This window comes from Panulirus ornatus, chromosome 2, assembly GCF_036320965.1.
Source record: "Panulirus ornatus isolate Po-2019 chromosome 2, ASM3632096v1, whole genome shotgun sequence".
NCBI classification, from domain to species: Eukaryota; Metazoa; Arthropoda; class Malacostraca; order Decapoda; family Palinuridae; genus Panulirus; species Panulirus ornatus.
The window spans coordinates 93,736,987-93,759,793 of NC_092225.1; the positions used below are offsets into that span (position 1 = coordinate 93,736,987).

Below are 22,807 nucleotides of genomic sequence, written 5' to 3' on the forward strand. Positions count from 1 at the left end.
CACTGTCCAGGATAGATGGATAGATAGAGAGATTAGGGAGGTGATAGATACTTAAACCGACTCAGGCTGGGACATCTGAACAAGCGTGGATGTAGCGAGGATGGAAAGGAGGGTTAGTATGTTTGGGGAGAGGAACCTGGATGTTCTGGGCCTGAGTGATACTCAGCTCAAGGGGAAGGAGGAAGAATGGTGATCTGAGAATGTCTTTGGTCAAGGAGGAGGAATGGCTTCGGAAAATGTCTATGGGGGTAAAGTCTAGGGTTAGTGAGAGGACGAGAGTGAAGAAAGGAGTAGCATTGTTGCTGAAGGGGAAGTTGTGGTAACATGTGAAAAAGTTAGTGTGAGGAACTAAACCCCAGACTGACGTGGGTAAAAATGAAAGTTGTTTACGAAAGGTGGGTGGCAGTTAGTGCGCGTGCACCCTGGGGGACGAGAGGAACGAGGGAGAAAGGCGAGGATTGTGGGAGGAGCTGTGGGCGTCAGTAAATCTGATGCGAGGGAATGAGTCACAGCAATGGATGGGTTCGAATACAAGTGCAGGCGAAATGACAATTGAGAGTATAATGGGGTACACAGTGTGAATGGAAATGAAGAGCATTTTGGGGCTTGGCTCTTTAATCTCTTTATGGATAGGGTGGCGAGGGAGGTAAAGGCAAGGATCTTGGAAAGTGGGGCGGATTTCCAGTCTTTTGAGGGTGGAGAGGCCTACGGAGGGCGAGTCAGCTGTTGTATGCTGATGACACAGCTCTGGTGGCAGACTCGAGTGAGGAAAATGAAGAATCTGGGGGTCTTAATATGAGAGATGGGTGTGATAGGAGGATGGTGAGAGTTAACGCAACTCAAAGGAAGGTTATGAAATTTAGGAGAGAGAGAGAGAGAGAGAGAGAGAGAGAGAGAGAGAGAGAGAGAGAGAGAGAGAGAGAGAGAGAGAGAGAGAGAGAGAGAGAGAGAGAGAGAGAGAGAGAGAGAGAGAGAGAGAGAGATTGACTAGCGCGTGAGTTTGAATAACGAGAAGCTGGCGGAGGTAGAGTGTTATAGATACCTGGGAGTGGATTACTACAACTGATGGAACAATGGAAGCTGATGTTAGTCATAGGGTGGGTGAGGGGGCGGGCTAAGGTCCTGGGTGTAATGAGTGAGTGGAAGGACAGGTCGTTGTGTGTGGGGTAGTGGGCGGGGTACGTATGATGGTACAGTAGTCCCATTGGTGTCGTATGGATGTGAGGCGTGGGGCATATAACAACAACAACAAAAAAAAAATAAAGTGCATAATACGATAAATGTGTTGTAAATGAAATGCATGAGGACAATATATATGGTGTGGAAGGTTGATGAAGAAATGATGGGGTAAGAGAGAGAGAGAGAGAGAGAGAGAGAGAGAGAGAGAGAGAGAGAGAGAGAGAGAGAGAGAGAGAGAGAGAGGCAGTATGAGAAGAATGGTTGACACAGAGCTGGAGAGGGTGTGTTTGAAATGGGTCGATCGTCTGGAGAGGATGAGTGAGGAGGAGAGGAATTCACGTTACCGTGAGTGATGGCGTGTGTGTGAACAAGGCTTAATGGAAAGCTAGGAAGACATTCTATACAGAAAGGAAAGAAAAAAAAAATGTAGAAAAAAGGATGATAGATCCAGAGGTTTGGAGTTGCCCTATTCACCTAATTCAGCTAAGGTTAGTTGCTTAAAAAAAGTGTTTTAAAATTGGTGTCTCTTCCAATATCACAGCATTATCAGTAAAACCTTCATCAAGCCAAAAAATAAAATCATATCAGAAGTGTGTATACTCTTAATTGTAAGTCACGTACGGATGTATACATAAGGCCACACAAGAAAAAAAAAAGAAAGAAAGATGTACGATGCTATTGGCATAAACAGACAGAGGTGTGACCACAAGAATGCCACAGGTAAACATTCCCATGAACACGATCGCCCACTTTGCAGACTTTTTTAAACACCCCCAGCCACCTTGGTTGTGCTCATCATCACAACATGTTACTTATAACTGTCACTGAATCTATCTTAATTCCTGACACTGATCAGTGTAACCCATCTATCCCCTAAGATAACTTCACAAGTACATCTCACCACCATCAATGTGAATGCAGTGTCAGGACACAACAACAGCATCATCATGAGAAAATGAATTGAGACACACACACACATCTCGGCTTCCCCTAGGTCAACCACCTAACACTAACCCCTCCCTCCCTCCCCCCTCATCCCCTAGCACCACCTAACCCCTCCCCCTCCCCCTCCCCCCAACACCACAAGGTGCTCCCCCTTACTTACTTACTCCCTTTAACGGTCCTGTTACTTCCATCTTAGCGTCTGCGAAGACATGGAGGTGGGGGGTGGGGGAGGTTAAGAGGGTTTACTGGTCTGTGTGTGTGTGACGAGAGAGAGAGAGAGAGAGAGAGAGAGAGAGAGAGAGAGAGAGAGAGAGAGAGAGAGAGAGAGAGAGGGGACCTTTCGTAACACAAAACTCTCTCTCTCTCTCTCTCTCTCTCTCTCTCTCTCTCTCTCTCTCTCTCTCTCTCTCTCTCTCTCTCTCTCTTTCATCTAATTCGACTGACAATATAAGCTACAGAACAACTAAAAAGACAGCAGAGCCAACCCACAAAAAAACGGAGGTAGACAGGAAGTGAGGAAGAATCTCAAAAATTTCGCAGTCATGAAAAACGAGGAAATTAAAGATTACGATGATAGAAGAACACTATTGAGCACAGTAATAAATTGTATGATAATGAGAAAGGAACAGAGAAGGGAGCAAGTGAGGATTTTCCCACTAAGGCTCAGTCCTCTGTTCTTAACGCTACCTCTTTAACGCGGGAAATATATATATATATATATATATATATATATATATATATATATATATATATATATATATATATATATTTTTTTTTTTTTTTTTTTTTTTTGCTTTGTCGCTGTCTCCCGCGTTTGCGAGGTAGCGCAAGGAAACAGACGAAAGAAATGGCCCAACCCACCCCCATACACATGTATATACTTACGTCCACACACGCAAATATACATACCTACACAGCTTTCCATGGTTTACCCCAGACGCTTCACATGCCCTGATTCAATCCACTGACAGCACGTCAACCCCGGTATACCACATCGATCCAATTCACTCTATTCCTTGCCCTCCTTTCACCCTCCTGCATGTTCAGGCCCCGATCACACAAAATCTTTTTCACTCCATCTTTCCACCTCCAATTTGGTCTCCCACTTCTCCTCGTTCCCTCCACCTCCGACACATATATCCTCTTGGTCAATCTTTCCTCACTCATTCTCTCCATGTGCCCAAACCATTTCAAAACACCCTCTTCTGCTCTCTCAACCACGCTCTTTTTATTTCCATACATCTCTCTTACCCTTACGTTACTTACTCGATCAAACCACCTCACACCACACATTGTCCTCAAACATCTCATTTCCAGCACATCCATCCTCCTGCGCACAACTCTATCCATAGCCCACGCCTCGCAACCATACAAAATTGTTGGAACCACTATTCCTTCAAACATACACATTTTTGCTTTCCGAGATAATGTTCTCGACTTCCACACATTCTTCAAGGCTCCCAGGATTTTCGCCCCCTCCCCCACCCTATGATCCACTTCCGCTTCCATGGTTCCATCCGCTGCCAGATCCACTCCCAGATATCTAAAACACTTTACTTCCTCCAGTTTTTCTCCATTCAAACTTACCTCCTAATTGACTTGACCCTCAACCCTACTGTACCTAATAACCTTGCTCTTATTCACATTTACTCTTAACTTTCTTCTTTCACACACTTTACCAAACTCAGTCACCAGCTTCTGCAGTTTCTCACATGAATCAGCCACCAGCGCTGTATCATCAGCGAACAACAACTGACTCACTTCCCAACCCCAACAGACCCCATACTTGCCCCTCTTTCCAAAACTCTTGCATTCACCTCCCCAACAACCCCATCCACAAACAAATTAAACAACCATGGAGACAATCACACACCCCTGCCGCAATCCTACATTCACTGAGAACCAATCACTTTCCTCTCTTCCCACATATATATATATATATATATATATATATATATATATATATATATATATATATATATATATATATATATATAACAAAAATTGAATACTGCAGTGTTATATGATCGATAACTAAATAAGATGACTCAGGTAAGCTAAAACGAATTAAAAACCCACTTTACAGGTCATAATGATTCAACAGAACACATACTCTACCATGCTAGGCTATACGGAGATCTACTATTGTATAGTCTGTGGTAATAAAAAGACATAATATCCAGGCGTAGTGGAATTGAAATTTTCAAATATCGGGAGAAAGATAATATTCATAGGAATATGCTGAAAAGAAAGAGATAAGGTATAAAAATACATGACACCGAAGGTAATATTCATAGGAATATGCTAAAAAAAAAAAAAGTATAAGGATACATGACTTGCCTACAAGAATGATGGAAGTAATCAATAATTGTTTTATTTTTTCTTAGGTAAATAAGAGACAGCTCCAAAATAAATATCGAAATCTCTTAAAAGTAAAATTAGACGCTCAGTAAAGTTAACCAGATCAACCAAGTCATGGTAACAAAAGATGGCGTTTGGCAAGGTAAACAAAACAGCCACCCGAAATACACGAGGCTACAATATCTCGCCATAGTGGCAAGGTAGGTAGGTAGGTAAGTAGATAGATAGATAGATACAACTATTCTCTTCCTCGTAGAACTTACTCTTTAAGGCCCAGCGTTCTTCATTCATGATGGCCATGAGGACCACTTGGACGTCACTCGTGCATGAGTCAGAGGAGGAGGAGGAGCCCGTGTGTGGCAGGTAGTACCCGGCCAGCGAGGTGGCTTGACCTCCGCCCACCACGCCCTCACCACCACTTTCCTGCAGGACAAGACGCAGATCAATGACCTTCGGAAAAGGATAAGGGGAAAAAAAAGGTCCTGGTGTTACCCCATGTCATCTTTCCAGAGGTTCCTGCATACTTCAGGGCTGCGCTACGTCCAGGAGCAGGGAACTGTGTACTCCTTCGGAATAAAAAATTTTCATAATTCTTTTTTATTACATGAATATAATCATAAGATTAATTTTCGAACTATATATGTTTCGTCTTTATCTCCCACTACTCTCCCAATCTACTGTTTCTCTAACTAATAAATACTGTACAGATAAGGGTTATCTATGGATGGGTGAATGAGGTAGTTAAATCCTTAACTGTTCTTGTCATTAAGTCATTTGCCACGGGAAAGGTATACGAATCTAAGTCATTATCTCGAATAAAATCAATAATATCAATGGAGGAATATGATCACTACACACGTCATTTATGATCGGATAAACACTAGTGAAATATTAATCAAATACTATTATCTGGTTTTTACTATATCATACATCTAATGATTCAAATCATAGTATGATAATCATATGCATAACTGTACCTCCATGAAACGCCTGTAAATAAATACGTACGGAAAAAAAACAAAGATGCAAAATGGTGGGATGTGCAACGTCAAACCTGTCACATGTCCATTGTTCACCGATGACTAACGACGCTGAACATCAACGAATAACAACAACAGTAGGTCAAGTCAAGTCGAATAAATGTAATACTGACGTCATGTGCTCAGTGGGTTGGATATCTAAGTGGGAGGGAAAGATACTGATGATTACCTCACAGTGCGAGCAACAAGCAATGGTCCATCCTCTCGTGCAGTTGCCACGTACCACCAGACAACGTATAGACGTAAGAACAGTACCGCTAATAACTTATTCCATCTTGATGGAGGCTGTTCCTAGTGATGCTTCTCATACCATAAATTTGTATGAGTTATACTCGGCTGTATCGTCCCTTCGGAGAAATTAATTACAGAGATATGAAGGAAAAACTTAACGCTCGCTCCGTCTCATTTCTCTTCTCATGATGATACGTCCTTTCTTATCCTAGCTATTGTTCCGTCAGATATCATTATCAGTAACCCTTGCACACAATTAGTCTATTGTATAAATCGCCAAAATAATTCAAATATACAGACCTACAAATGTGTTACAAAAATTTGCAAGGTTTGTATGCAAAGAAAAAATGGGACTTTTTTAAAAGATGTTCGTGACATCATTGGGATTATGGTCATGTAAACAAACATGGCTAAGTGTGGGACAAAACCAAAATATGGTGCATAAAAGATGTGCAACGATGACAAGTCAATAAACTGAGAAAAACGTATATACTCTACGAATGTATTGTGTAAAAATTTATTAACGACAATATAGATCGCTTCATAGAAGTTGGTGGTATTATTCACAATTTCAACTGAACACCGTGCAACGGTGAACTTACGACTCCAGACCTCTTTTAAAGAATTATATATATATATATATATATATATATATATATATATATATATATATATATATATATATATATATATATACTGATATATATATACTGATATATATACTGATCAACGCAGCTCTTTCTAGCTAAATTAGTCAGCTTTCGCTCTCAGTAATGAAAACAGCCCTTACTATACTGCATTTCCAACTCGATAAACCACTCTCCATTTTCTCGTTCATATACTGAAAACAAGTGTGTTTGAAAAACAGGAAAGAATAAATTACAGTAACGTGGTATATGGGGGGCGATATAGTGTTAACAGCAAGGCATATGGATCGGCATATGAACCCTGAAGTAGTGTCTGGGGTAAGCTTTCTTAAACCCAGTCAGGTATTTTTGGTCCCGAGGATGTTAGCCTGAGGTATGGGTCTTAATTCACATTTGTTGTTTCCCTTGAAACAGACAAATGATGAACCAAAATGAAGAAGAGGGAAAGCGAAAGGATCTTACTCATACATGATCTTATACTGACTTTTGCAGGGTAATGCATCCACTGATCATTATTTACCTGATGGTACAGACTTCCTTACCTGTAGCAGTGGGGGAGGACCATCTGCTGCGTCACCGTCATGGTCCTGGGCCACATCTAGGGCCGTCCAGAGGGGCCCCGGGAACAGTGCCTTAGTGGCCTCCTCAACCATAGCCCAGGACTTCTCTTCCTCGTCAGGTTCTTGATAGTGTATCGCCCCGTCCTTCAACAGGTCCTCCTGATCCTTAGCCACATCCACCTCGACTACCACCCTCGGGTGGAGGCTTTCCTGGATGCTGTTGTGGTCCTGGGCGAGGCTGGAGGACCTCAGAGGTGGACCTCCAACACACGAGACGATACACATGGCCAGGAGGCCCCACACGCGCATCATGGTGACGGTGCAGGGGTGTGTTGTAGTACCTCAGGGGCACAGATGGTCACCCTCACTCACTCACTCACTCTCCCTGTAAAAAGTTAACCTCACTGATCATGTCCACATTGATACATCAGATCTCTCTCTCTCTCTCTCTCTCTCTCTCTCTCTCTCTCTCTCTCTCTCTCTCTCTCTCTCTCTCTCTCCTCAGTTCTTAAGTAATGGAATTCTATGAGGAATCCTCCTCTCATATACTGCAGCTAGCATGTTACACCGTCTGTACTTTCCATGAGTAATGAGTGATGATAGAGTCGTCAGACATATAGAAACATACTCTCTCCTCCTAAGTCAACTCTCTCTCTCTCTCTCTCTCTCTCTCTCTCTCTCTCTCTCTCTCTCTCTCTATATATATATATATATATATATATATATATATATGTGTGTGTGTGTGTGTGTGTGTGTGTGTGTGTATACGTGTGTGAGTAGTGTCCGTGTGCGTGTGTGGAGACAACGAGGTGATGAAGAAATACAAGGTTAAACCAGACTTTATTCTAGACGTTCCGACACAAGCTTTTCCTCAAGCTGAATAACACACCAGGGGAACATCAAGCTTATATGCATTATAAACATCGTTTCTCATGCTGCTGGCCTCTTGCCCGTCTGGTTCTCCCTCTCCCATTGGCTGGACTGGTCTGCTAGCCTTGTCCTTCTCCCCACTGACCACTCACGTATCGAGTTGTGACCTGGAATCTCCGCCCGAGCGACAAACTCAGTGGATTCATCCATCCGTATGTGCGCAGCTTCTACAGCCTTCCTTGCACATCCTTATCTTGCCCTTGGCACCAGGGCTCCGTCCCACTTGGGTAGATGCCCATCCTCATCCCATGTGTACCACGAGAGCATTCGATAGTCTATGGTTCATTACGTCTAAGTGAGTTCCGTCACTTAGCATTCCAACCCACGCCTTGTTTCACCGCAGTAGGCTCGTTGGCATCCACTACATGAGATCTCGTATACCACAACTTCTGGTGTTGTTGTTCTGCCCACTTGGTTTACGCCAGGTAAGATCTCCACCATCTTTCTGCCAGATGATGTAGCAATACATACTCCGTCTCGTGATAAAGATACTGTGTATGATTTGTGCCTCTTGCGAGTTAGACACTGTTAGGAACCTGTTTAGCGCCATATCATTCGCCTCGTCTTTTGTTTTCCTCGCGATCGTTGCTACTTTGCCTATTTTTTCTTTTCTTTTCTCTTCTCCCTGATTCTCCTGACTTTGTTCTGAAGTTTACTGAGTTTACCTAAAGGGTATCCCAGCCTCAAAAACGCCTCCGTCTTATAATGCATCATCTCCAAAGGATCTTCGCCGTATATCCTTAACTTCCCCGAGAGAGAAGTGTATGATAACATCCGACCCCCGCTATCGCTGTGGGATGAAAGGAAGTGAATTAAATCGTTTCTGATGCAAGGCTTCCCATACGTCGAGAATCTTGGGCCCAGATCAATCCTCCAGATGACCGGCGTTTAACGAAGAGCGGTTTCCCATCCCCGTCTTCAACTATAAACTGTATTACCTCACCATTTACCTCGCTCATTCGTCTGCTCTCATCATGTTACGTTAGTCATATTCGGTCCTTCGCGTGTTGGAACCACATGGTGGCCTCTTTCCACGATCCTGCCGTGGCTGGAGGCGAGGCGACAAGTTTGTTGTGTGTGAGGATGTGGAGAGGAAGAGTGTGGGATGCTTTGTGAAGATGACTGGGGCCAGTAACGCTCTACAGGAAGGGGGCCGCGGTTGGCTGAAGCCATCAAGGATACTTTGTGGTGAAGTGGTTGCCATGTTGTTGTATGGGTGAGTCTGGGATGTATTGTTTGATTATGTTGTTGATCTGTTTGCCACCGAGTGTGGAAACTGAAGGCAGAAGTGATGTAGGGTGGTAGGAGGAAAGGGTTTGGTTGCTGGGAGGTTTGGAGGGTTTAAAGACTAGTATGACGTTGGTAAGTTTCCGGATGTTTGGGATTTTGTTGTCTGGCCAAGAGTGATTGTAAGAGCTCGGGGCCAAAAAGTGTTTTACGTGAAAGTTTGATATGATATTTAGGTCCCGTTACAGGAGAGTTATTTCCAGTTTTGATTGCAATGTTTGTCTCCCTGGGAATGAAGGGTGGGAAGGCAGTTACTTAAAGGATGGATTCTGTTTAGGGTCTTCATGAGGATAATGACAGGATGGAGTTAGTTTATGAGTAGTTCACCTTGAGGGGATCTTGGATGCGTGTGTCTTGAGACAAGTGGGATGATAAGACACCGAAATCCCTACAGAGATAAGTGTTGGGTCTGGTGGTCAGGTTTAGTGGTTAGGGAGTATATGTGGCGGGGCGTGTGGAGAAGGAGGTATGTAGGTGTTGACTATGTGGTCGTTAGTACTATAAAGGTCTATTTTTTTTGTCCATGGACTGTATTTCTAAGGAGCTGTCATTCATTGTGAGTTGCTCTGTTTGATGGACGAGTGTTATGAGCCACTATCCTTGTTCTTTGTCTTCTTTTACGGTAGCGTAGTTGTAGAAAGACTGAAGGTGGGGTTGGATGGAAGTCTGGTTTCTTGGATGAGGGGTAGGCGGATGTTGTGGTGTCTGAGTTGACTTCGTACTAACGTGTGTTTATCTTTTGATGTCACTGGTGTCTCTGGGTTGTAGGTTGTCGTTGGGGGTTCTATGAAGCAGTAGCGTTTGTCTGTGAAGAGTGAGAAGGCGCGTCTTGTACTGTGGTTCGCTGTTCACTTACGTCTGGGGCTGGAAGCAAATGAGCTGGGAAAAGAGGCTGGTTTGGGGGAGTTACATGGAGAGCTGGGATGAAGAATGGTAGAGGGTGATTGTAAACGAAGCTAAGGGTGTGGATGAGGGATGGAAGCGGTGCTCGCACGTGCGGGTGAAGTGTGTGGCATGCGAGAGGGACGGAGGGAGGGATGTGGGTGGTAATGGATAGAGAGTATTGCGACAGGGACGGAATGCCATGACTAAGAGATGTACGTACATGTACAAAAACAACAATAGCCAGCGGGGAAAACATCTATAAACATAAGACGTCGCCGGGGCACAAGTAACCAGAACGCAAGCAAACGTGAGTAGAATGATGAGAGAGAGAGAGAGAGAGAGAGAGAGAGAGAGAGAGAGAGAGAGAGAGAGAGAGAGAGAGAGAGAGAGAGAGAGAGAGAGAATATTATATCCCTTCGTGGCTTTGGACATTCCAGGAAAAAGCAGTGGACATGTCTGTGCGTTAATCAACGGGCCGCGTCTTGACGTGTGTAACGATGATGATGATGATGATGAAGCCTTCCTAGACGCGTCATCCTTATTCTTGTTGACATAGATATTCGGCACTTCCATCCCCGTGTCATTACATAACACATAGAAAATGGGTCATAGAAAATGGTCTTCTTAGTGAGCTGTGCAGGAGAGTCTCGGTATACTGCTGTCAGTATACACCGTGGTTGAGGGTCTACTGCATTGCAAACTTAGCTCCACTGAGGTATGCTGCACTCGCTATACCACTGAGGTATGCTGCACTCGCTATACCATTGAAGTATGCTGCACTCGCTATACCACTGAGGTATGCTGCACTAGCTTTACCACTGAGGTATGCTACACTTGCTATACCACTGAGGTATGCTGCATTCGCTATACGACTGAGGTATGCTGTAATCGCTATACCACTGAGGTATGCTGCACTCGGTATACGACTGAGGTATGCTGCACCCGCTATACCACTGAGGTATGCTGCACTCGCTATACCACTGAGGTATGCTGCACACTGTAACACTGAGATATGCTGCACTTGCTATACCACTGAGGTATGTTGCATTCGCTATACGACTGAGGTATGCTGCACTCGCTATACGACTGAGGTATGCTGCACCCGCTATACCACTGAGGTATGCTGCACTCGCTAAACCACTGAGATGCTGCACTTGCTATACCACTGAGGTATGCTCGCTAAACTGAGGTATGCGCACTCGCTATACCACTGAGGTATGCTGCACTCGCTATACCACTGAGGTATGCTGCACTCGCTATACACTGAGGTATGCTGCACTCGCTATACACTGAGTATGCTGCACTTGCTATACCATGAGTATGCTGCACTCGCTATACCATTGAGGTATGCTGCACTCGCTATACCACTGAGGTATGCTGCACTCGCTATACACTGAGGTATGCTGCACTCGCTATACACTGAGTATGCTGCACTCGGTATACTGAGGTATGCTGCACCCGCTATACACTGAGGTATGCTGCACTCGCTATACCACTGAGGTATGCTGCACTGCTATACATGAGTATGCTGCACTCGCTATACCACTGAGGTATGCTGCACTCGCTATACCACTGAGGTATGCTGCACTCGCTATACCACTGAGGTATGCTGCACTCGCTATACCACTGAGGTATGCTGCACTCGCTATACCACTGAGGTATGCTGCACTCGCTATATCACTGAGGTATGCTGCACTCGCTATACCAATGAGGTATGCTGCACTCGCTATACGACTGAGGTATGCTGCACTCGCTATATCACTGAGGTATGCTGCACTCGCTATACCAATGAGGTATGCTGCACTCGCTATACCACTGTGGTATGTTGCACTCGCTATACCACTGAGGTATGCTGCACTCGCTATACCATTGAGGTATGCTGCACTCGCTATACCACTGAGGTATGCTGCACTCGCTATACCACTGAGGATGCTGCACTCGCTATACCGCTGAGGTATGCTGCATTCGCTATACGACTGAGGTATGCTGCACTTGCTATACGACTGAGGTATGCTGCACTCGCTATACCACTGAGGTATGCTGCATTCGCTATACCACTGAGGTATGCTGCACTCGCTATACCACTGAGGTATGCTGCGCTCGCTATACCACTGAGGTATGCTGCACTCGCTACACCGGAGGTATGCTGCACTCGCTATACCACTGTGGTATGCTGCACTCGCTATACGTCTGAGGTATGCCATATCATACCGTTACTGTATTGCAGGGGTATGCTGTACTGTATACATACGGTTCTGACTTTGGTATACTAAGTATACTTACCTCACTGAACTACGTCTTCTCACCACAGTGGAGGGGTGTGTTGTGACGTGTTCTCACCACACTGGAGGGGTTGTGTTGTGACGTGTTCTCACCACACTGGAGGGGTTGTGTTGTGACGTGTTCTCACCACACTGGACGGGTTGTGTTGTGACGTGTTCTCACCACACTGGACGGGTTGTGTTGTGACGTGTTCTCACCACACTGGAGGGGTTGTGTGTTGTGACGTGTTCTCACCACACTGGAGGGGTTGTGTGTTGTGACGTGTTCTCACCACACTGGAGGGGTTGTGTTGTGACGTGTTCTCACCACAGTGGAGGGGTGTGTTGTGACGTGTTCTCACCACACTGGAGGGGTTGTGTGTTGTGACGTGTTCTCACCACACTGGAGGGGATGTGTTGTGACGTGTTCTCACCACACTGGACGGGTTGTGTTGTGACGTGTTCTCACCACACTGGACGGGTTGTGTTGTGACGTGTTCTCACCACAGTGGAGGGGTGTGTTGTGACGTGTTCTCACCACACTGGAGGGGTTGTGTTGTGACGTGTTCTCACCACACTGGACGGGTTGTGTTGTGACGTGTTCTCACCACACTGGACGGGTTGTGTTGTGACGTGTTCTCACCACACTGGACGGGTTGTGTTGTGACGTGTTCTCACCACACTGGAGGGGTTGTGTGTTGTGACGTGTTCTCACCACACTGGAGGGGTTGTGTTGTGACGTGTTCTCACCACAGTGGAGGGGTGTGTTGTGACGTGTTCTCACCACACTGGAGGGGTTGTGTTGTGACGTGTTCTCACCACACTGGAGGGGTTGTGTTGTGACGTGTTCTCACCACAGTGGAGGGGTAGTGTGTTGTGACGTGTTCTCACCACACTGGAGGGGTTGTGTTGTGACGTGTTCTCACCACAGTGGAGGGGTGTGTTGTGACGTGTTCTCACCACACTGGAGGGGTTGTGTTGTGACGTGTTCTCACCACACTGGAGGGGTTGTGTTGTGACGTGTTCTCACCACACTGGAGGGGTTGTGTGTTGTGACGTGTTCTCACCACACTGGAGGGGTTGTATTGTGACGTGTTCTCACCACAGTGGAGGGGTGTGTTGTGACGTGTTCTCACCACACTGGAGGGGTTGTGTTGTGACGTGTTCTCACCACACTGGAGGGGTTGTGTTGTGACGTGTTCTCACCACACTGAAGGGGATGTGTTGTGACGTGTTCTCACCACACTGGAGGGGTTGTGTTGTGACGTGTTCTCACCATACCTGATGGTGCCTGGTGTGTCTAGTGGTCTCGTTACTCAGGAAGTGAATGGTGATCGTATCTCGCTACATGTATATATAAAGCCTCTCTCTCTCTCTCTCTCTCTCTCTCTCTCTCTCTCTCTCTCTCTCTCTCTCTCTTTCAGGTGTGTTATCTTGAACTTCCGATAATTTCGTTATCTTGATTGGAGTTATCTCTAGCGACTTATGTTTTACACATTATTTTGATATAGGTTTTGCTTTGTCGCTGTCTCCCGCGTTTGCGAGGTAGCGCAAGGAAACAGACGAAAGAAATGGCCCAACCCATCCCCATACACATGTATATACACACACGTCCACACACGCAAATATACATACCTATACATCTCAATGTACACATATATATACACACACAGACACATACATATATACCCATGCACACAATTCACACTGTCTGCCTTTATTCATTCCCATCGCCACCTCGCCACACATGGAATACCATCCCCCTCCCCCCTCATGTGTGCGGGGTAGCGCTAGGAAAAGACAACAAAGGCCTCATTCGTTCACACTCAGTCACTAGCTGTCATGCAATAATGCCAAAAACCACAGCTCCCTTTCCACATCCAGGCCCCACACAGCTTTCCATGGTTTACCCCAGACGCTTCACATGCCCTGATTCAATCCACTGACAGCACGTCAACCCCGGTATACCACATCGATCCAATTCACTCTATTCCTTGCCCGTCTTTCACCCTCTTGCATGTTCAGGCCCCGATCACTCAAAATCTTTTTCACTCCATCTTTCCACCTCCAATTTGGTCTCCCACTTCTCCTCGTTCCCTCCACCTCCGACACATATATCCTCTTGGTCAATCTTTCCTCACTCATTCTCTCCATGTGTCCAAACCATTTCAAAACACCCTCTTCTGCTCTCTCAACCACGCTCTTTTTATTTCCACACATCTCTCTTACCCTTACATTACTTACTCGATCAAACCACCTCACACCACATATTGTCCTCAAACATCTCATTTCCAGCACATCCACCCTCCTCCGCACAACTCTATCCATAGCCCACGCCTCGCAACCATACAACATTGTTGGAACCACTATTCCTTCAAACATACCCATTTTTGCTTTCCGAGATAATGTTCTCGACTTCCACACATTCCTCAAGGCTCCCAGGATTTTCGCCCCCTCCCCCACCCTATGATCCACTTCCGCTTCCATGGTTCCATCCGCTGCCAGATCCACTCCCAGATATCTAAAACACTTTACTTCCTCCAGTTTTTCTCCATTCAAACTTACCTCCCAATTGACTTGACCCTCAACCCTACTGTACCTAATAACCTTGCTCTTATTCACATTTACTCTTAACTTTCTTCTTTCACACACTTTACCAAACTCAGTCACCAGCTTCTGCAGTTTCTCACATGAATCAGCCACCAGCGCTGTATCATCAGCGAACAACAACTGACTCACTTCCCAAGCTCTCTCATCCACAACAGACTTCATTCTTGCCCCTCTTTCCAAAACTCTTGCATTCACCTCCCTGACAACCCCATCCATAAACAAATTAAACAACCATGGAGACATCACACACCCCTGCCGCAAACCTACATTCACTGAGAACCAATCACTTTCCTCTCTTCCTACACGTACACATGCCTTACATCCTCGATAAAAACTTTTCACTGCTTCTAACAACTTGCCACCCACACCATATATTCTTAATACCTTCCACAGAGCATCTCTATTAACTCTATCATATGCCTTCTCCGGATCCATAAATGCTACATACAAATCCATTTGCTTTTCTAAGTATTTCTCACATACATTCTTCAAAGCAAACACCTGATCCACACATCCTCTACCACTTCTGAAACCACACTGCTCTTCCCCAATCTGATGTTCTGTACATGCTTTCACCCTCTCAATCAATACCCTCCCATATAATTTACCAGGAATACTCAACAAACTTATACCTCTGTAATTTGAGCACTCACTCTTATCCCCTTTGCCTTTGTACAATGGCACTATGCACGCATTCCGCCAATCCTCAGGCACCTCACCATGAGTCATACATACATTAAATAACCTTACCAACCAGTCAACAATACAGTCACCCCCCTTTTTTAATAAATTCCACTGACATCTTTTTATTCTCCCTAAAATTTAATGATACTCTCTCACCCCAACTCTCATTTGCCCTCTTTTTCACCTCTTGCACCTTTCTCTTGACCTCCTGTCTTTTTCTTTTATACATCTCCCACTCAATTTCATTTTTTCCCTGCAAAAATCGTCCAAATGCCTCTCTCTTCTCTTTCATTAATAATCTTACTTCTTACTTGATATAGGTAAAATATATATATATATATATATATATATATATATATATATATATATATATATATATATATATATATATATATATAAACACGTATTTACTACCCTCATCCCATTTCTAAGGGGGTGGGGGAAGAGGTCGATATTTAGATTTCAGTAAATTCTGAAATAAATGGGAAGAACAGATAGGGTATACCTTGGGCGACAAAAAAAAAAAAAAAAGCTAAAAACAGATGATGCATCTACCCTTCAATCTACCAAGTCTACTTGTAGATAACCAACACCAGTCCGTCAACATGGACTCACCTATACGAACACAGATGATAAGAACAAATCCCTGAGGTGATATACGGGGGACGTACAGAACAGTGAACTCCTGAAGTGATATATGGAGGATATACAGAACAGAAAGGCCTTCACAGGTAATATATGGGGGATATGTAGAACAGTGAACTCTTCTGGGGATATACGGGGGATATACAGAACAGTGAACTCCTCAGGGTATATATGGGATATATATAGAAGAACAGTAAGGCCCTTAGGTGATATACGGGGGATATATAGAAGAACAGTAAGGCCCTTAGGTGATATACGGGGGATATATAGAAGAACAGTAAGGCCCTTAGGTGATATACGGGGGATATATAGAAGAACAGTAAGGCCCTTAGGTGATATAGTGCACTGGGACGAAGGTACTAGTACCAGTACAGCGAGAGAATGATGGACGAAGGAGTAGATATATAGATCGATATATAAATAGATAGACAGACGGATATATGGATAGATAGATAGACAGATAGATAAATAGATATATAGATAGACAGACAGATAGATATATAGATAGACGTATGAAGGGATAGATAGATAGACATAGATAGATACAGATAGAGATAGACAGATGTATAAAGTAGAGACAGATTGATAGAGAAATAGACAGACATAGAGAGATATAGACAGATGTATAAAGGGATAAATAGACAGACAGATAGACAGATAATAGACAGATGGAGAGTGAAGTAGATAGAATACGACCAGGTATGGGGGGAGGGGGGCGGTAAAGGGCTAGAGAACCATATAAGTAGGTACTTAAGTTCGTAAGTAATATGTCGAATGTTAAGTGTTGTCATGTCACGCGTTACCCGAGGCGCGTCACAAGCGGTGTGACGCGAGTCTAGTCATGGTGACGCTGGAGTGTTAAGTGCGCCTCATTCAGCTGCTGCGTCTCTCGGGTGCCATGATGATGTATACAATAGGGGTGACTCACTTGGGGGGGGCATAAAGTGCTCCACACTTACTTTACTCTGTTGTTGATAATGTCCATATTCGTGTGTGTGTGTGTGTGTGTGTGTGTGTGTGTAAGTGGGAGGTGTGTGTGCTTGTGTGTGTGTGTGCTTGTGTGTGTGTGTGTGTGTGTGTGTGTGTGTGTGTGTGTGTGTGTGTGTGTGTGTGTGTGTGAGGTGTAAGTGTGTGTGTGTGTGTGTGTGTGTGTGTGTGTGTGTGTGTGTGTGTGTGGGAGGTGTAAGTGTAAGTGTGTGTGTGTGTGTGTGTGTGTGTGTGTGGGAGGTGTAAGTGTAAGTGTGTGTGTGTGTGTGTGTGTGGGAGGTGTAAGTGTAAGTGTGTGTGTGTGTGTGTGTGGGAGGTGTAAGTGTATGTGTGTGTGTGTGTGTGGGAGGTGGTGTGCGTGCGTGTGTACATTATCTAATCTATATTGCCGACACGTCAAGCAATTAACAGCTTTAAATACTCTTGCTCTATATATAGAAACCACACATTCCGTTTCTTGGTAAGATTCTAACCCTCATTCTATTTTCAACACCTCGAGATTCATTTGCATAAAGCAGATTCTAAGTGTATTATTTTGCTATGAAATTTACTTCGTTTTATTTTGGGAAATAAATTTAGCCCAGCAAACCATTGTTCAAAGTGGCCCCTTCTCCCTTCTGGATTTCCCGCCTAAATCTTCGAGCCTTAACCAAGAAGGTAAAGTTGTCCCTCCCTGGGCGTAACGCCGGCTCGTCACGCGCGCGCGCGCGCCCCTACACCCAACCCCATCTGGCGGCGGCCCTGGAAAATGACAGCGCCTCAGCAACATCCAGCTGGAGGCGTCGGGTGAAAGTGAAGTCTTCGGGAGATAAATTGAGGTCAATACCAATCTCTCCCCTGGGATAGTCCAAGCAGCCAATCAAAACGGAGGAGGAGCAGGTAGGCGATTTCCCATTGGCCGTCCGTGGGCGTGCCGCGGGGCGGGCAGGAGGAACGGCGTGACATTGAGCATGGAGGAAGAGGAGCGGAAATAAGTCCGTGTGATTGACCTTCTGACGGGCATTTTACTGGCTCCCGGCCGACACAGCTTCCTTAATGGCCTGCCTGCAAGCTGCCCCTGCTCGACTCTCTGGATCACACACTGACTCTCGGTGGTACGTTATCTATTCCGACTTTTTCATTTTTTTCGTATGAATTTTATCCATTTTTATCCAGTAATAGATTACCTGTGAATCACTCTATTGATTAGGATGTAACAGGTCCCTAATCAGGAGATTGTGTTATCTCTTCGTTCGTACACATGAGAGCAAAGAGAACAAACGTACACATAAATGCACACACAGACACATGTACACATAGATACATACACATTCGTACACATGAGAAACAGAGTGACAAATGTACATATGAATACATACACACACACATGTACACATAGATACAAATACATGTATGCCCTCAGACTTGCAGGGGCCTCCGTGGTGTAGTGGTAAGAGTTACCAGCCCTCTTGGGGTATGGGTTTGAATCCTAAGCATAGCAATCGGCCCACAGTTAATCCCAGGTGTTCATCCACTCCTCGGGGCAGGTCTAAAAATAGGTACCTGGCTTGGGCTGGTGTGTGTGTGTGTGTGTGTGTGTGTGTGTGTGTGTGTGTGTGTGTACACAATAACATAATATATACATGGTTAAGAGACGGGTCAACACGAGTGCAAAACTCTCTCCCCATCACATATAAATAGTAATTACACACACACACACAAACACACACACACACACACTGGCCTTCGTGGTGTATTGGTTAGCGTTACTGACCATGAGTCAGCACAGGCTAGCCCAGGGTCGAACCCGCATGGGTTCGAATCCTGGGTATGGCCATCGGCCTACATTCAACCCACGTATTCATCTTCCCTTTGGGGCTGGTGTGTGTGTGTGTGTGTGTGTGTGTGTGCATACATTGGAATAATGACATGCTTAAAATATATATGATTGAGAGACGGGACAACACGAATGTAAAACTCTCTTCTCGTAACACACTAAGAATAATGACATATAACTATTAACATACGTATGCACAAACACACAGACACACCTCCCACACACATCTAAGACACAAAATGGCTTCTGGGGGAAAAAAAAAGATATATTTCCACAAGAGAGTGAGCTCAGTATTGGAAAAAAAAAAAGAGGAAAGATGAGTGGATTGCTTGTATCTGGGCTGCCAGAAAGCGTTTGACACTGTAACCACCACATGGGATCATCACACTGGAATAAAGGGGAGACTCCTTCAGTGAATAGATTATCTTAGTGGAAGCGAACAATGGACACTAGGCAGAGTTAGCCTTCTCGAAATGGGTCGAGGTCACCAGCGGATTGCTACAGAGATCTGACCCGAGGAACCATTATTCTTCTTGATCAATGCGGATGGCTTGCCACATGGTATGTGGACTCCTCCTGCCTGCATATGTTGGCAGATGATGCAAAGATCATGAGGGAAGTGTAAGTGGCATGAAGGACTGCATCAGCTTACAAGGGGGTTGACCCTGACAGAGTCTAAACCTGGTCCGATACACGATTGACGAAGATCAACCTGATGAAATGTACAAAAAGAAACTCGACACCATTATCACGTAGCTAGAAATAAGCTTCAGGGATCTCGTCTGTGTGTGTGTGTGTGTGTGTGTAATTCCCGATTTCTACTGGACGGGAAGCGAGTTTTACCTTCACTCACAGTGCCCCCATCTACTTAACATCCTTTCACTCACCTACAACTCTGTCCACTCGTGTGTATCGATCGTCTGCATCAACCATGTATGTCCTCAGTCGTTTCATTTCCACATCCACCAACGCACTTACCCTGCGCAGAAATACTTCCTCATATCTTTAATGAACCAGTTTCTTGCTTAATATCGTCTTACGTTTCTCCAGTGGTTCTATTTCTATATCTCTCTAAGAACTGTCCATTGTCTGCATCGCTCAACTGTTTGGATAACTTAAAAAAGTTTGTGATCACTTCACCCCTGAGTCTTCTCTATGGCAAGGTGGGCCAATTTAAGACCTTTATAGCCTTTCATTGTAAATTCAGTTTTCTCGATTCCGGTCCTAGCTTTGTTGCGCTCCTCTGGACCTTCTCCAATAACTCTTTGTTGCGCTCCTCTGGACCTTCTCTATTAACTCTTTGTTGCGCTCCTCTGGACCTTCTCTATTAACTCTTTGTTGCGCTCCTCTGGACCTTCTCCAATAACTCTTTGTTGCGCTCCTCTGGACCTTCTCTATCAACTCTTTGTTGCGTTCCTCTGGACCTTCTCTATTAACTCTTTGTTGCGCTCCTCTGGACCTTCTCTATCAACTCTTTGTTGCGCTCCTCTGGACCTTCTCTATTAACTCTTTGTTGCGCTCCTCTGGACCTTCTCTATCAACTCTTTGTTGCGCTCCTCTGGACCTTCTCTATCAACTCTTTGTTGCGCTCCTCTGGACCTTCTCTATTAACTCTTTGTTGCGCTCCTCTGGACCTTCTCTATCAACTCTTTGTTGCGCTCCTCTGGACCTTCTCTATTAACTCTTTGTTGCGCTCCTCTGGACCTTCTCTATCAACTCAGTCCCCATCTTCAGGTACGGTGACCGGACGTGGGAATGATCGTGGGTGAATCTTTCCCTATCCTGGACCGTCAGTGTAAATCAGCTGTTCGTCAGGTCGACAATTGTTGATATCCTCAACTGTTCTGTCTGGCCACAGGCTAGGGAGTGTGTCCGACCCCCAAGTCTAACACACACACACATACATATATATATATATATATATATATATATATATATATATATATATATATATATATATATATATACAACCCGGGACTTAATGACCACCTGGTGTGGTGTACATGAAGACTTACGAGAGAGAGAGAGAGAGAGAGAGAGAGAGAGAGAGAGAGAGAGAGAGAGAGAGAGAGAGAGAATCATGCTATTATTGTGTGAATGTTTATACTAACATGTGTAGTGACCTCACAGGACCGAAGGGGAGGGGGGAGAGAGGAGTAGATGTGTTCGTACGTGTGTGTGTGTGTGTGTGTGTGTGTGTACGCCAGTCTGTGAGATTAGGCCTACGCTGGTAAAACCACCCCCCGACCCCTACCCCGCCCGGCCTCCCTCGCTGACACATTCGGGACGCACATATTTTTTTTTCATCATCAAAAAAAAGAAAGAGGGAAGGAGAAAATGATGTATGGTCGGGTTATCTCTGTCATGGAAGCCAGTCTTGGTGCTCCTCCACCCAGGGGGGGGGGGGGTTCACACAGGGGGGGGGAGAACCCCAGACTCGCTCGTTGTTTACTTTTTGGTCGTCCCCCCCCCCCCCCCCCTTGAGCATGACGGTACGCTCTGTGGGTACGACGGTGCGACGAGTGAGAAAGACGGTACAATTCTTGGGTAAGATGGTACGACTCTATCAACACGACGGTAACATCCTTTGTGCACGACGGTACGACCCCTTGAGTAACACGACGGTACGACCCCTTGAGTAACACGACGGTACGACCCCTTGAGCATGATGGTACGACCCCTTGTGCACGACGATACGACCCTTTGAACACGATGGTACGACCCCTTGAGTAGCACGACGGTACGATCCCTTGAACACGACAGTACTATCCTGGATCAAGACGGTACGAACCCTTGGATGTGATTGCACGCCCCTTAACATAGCCCCCTTAAAGGCCAAGGTCAGACATAGCCCTTAAGGGTCAAGTTCAAAGGCCGGGCAATCATACCAAAAAGGTCACCCTGTCGTGTTGAAGTGTCGTACCGTCGTGCTCAAGGGTCGTACCGTCGTGCTCAAGGGGTCGTACCGTCGTGCTCAGGGGTCGAACCGTCGTGCTCAAGGACTCGTACCGTCGTGCTCAAGGGTCGCAACGTCGTGCTCAACGGGTCGTACCGTCGTGCTACTCAAGGGGTCGTACCGTCGTGCTCAAAAAGTCGTACCGTCGTGCTCAAGGGGTCGTACCGTCGTGCTCAGGGGTCGAACCGTCGTGCTCAAGGACTCGTACCGTCGTGCTCAAGGGTCGCAACGTCGTGCTCAACGGGTCGTACCGTCGTGCTCAAGGGGTAGTACCGTCGTGCTCAAAGGGTCGTACCGTCGTGCTCAAGGGGTCGTATCGTCGTGCTCGCGAGCATAAAAGGTTTTTTCCCTCCCCCCTTCTCCCCATATAGGGGAGGGGGGGTAAATAAACCCATCGTATGGTTTATGTGGTCTGGTTGGAACTGGTTTAAATGGTTATATCCGGGGGTGGTGGTGGATGTGGGAGGAGAGGGAGGGTGCGCTCCGTCTCTGGGGGAGGTGTAGTGTTTGTACCCCCGTATCTGGGGCGTTACTCGCATTCGTTACAATGTCGCGTCTTGTTACTAAACCGATTACGCGTCTCTCTCTCTCTCTCTCTCTCTCTCTCTCTCTCTATGTATATGTTTGCATGTATGTGGTTACTGTTTACATATCACGGGGAGAGAGAGATATGTGTTTACACACACACACACACACACACACACACACACACACACACACACACTCCACAGCCTAAGCCAGACACCCATTTACCGATCAGCTCTGAGGGAGAGGATGATCAGC

General features: G+C 45.5%; 1 protein-coding gene across 3 annotated transcripts in view; it reads right to left on the reverse strand.

Moving 5' to 3' along the window:
- LOC139758471 (nose resistant to fluoxetine protein 6-like) overlaps positions 1 to 13,668 on the reverse strand; it is a 50,135-nt gene extending 36,467 nt beyond the window's left edge. For 2 of the 3 annotated variants that reach the window (XM_071679922.1, XM_071679942.1), the window contains exons 1-4: positions 13,608 to 13,668; positions 6,946 to 7,348; positions 4,749 to 4,908; positions 1 to 2 (exon numbers count right to left, since the gene is read on the reverse strand). The exon at positions 1 to 2 is cut by the window's left edge and continues 143 nt beyond it. In XM_071679922.1, coding sequence (XP_071536023.1) covers positions 1 to 2; positions 4,749 to 4,908; positions 6,946 to 7,275 — 492 coding nt within the window. In that variant the 5' untranslated portion in view covers positions 7,276 to 7,348; positions 13,608 to 13,668. Of the gene's footprint in view, positions 3 to 4,748; positions 4,909 to 6,945; positions 7,349 to 12,348 lie in introns of all 3 variants that reach the window. The other variant, XM_071679932.1, reaches the window with a different exon arrangement.
- Between the last annotated feature and the right edge of the window lie 9,139 nt (positions 13,669 to 22,807).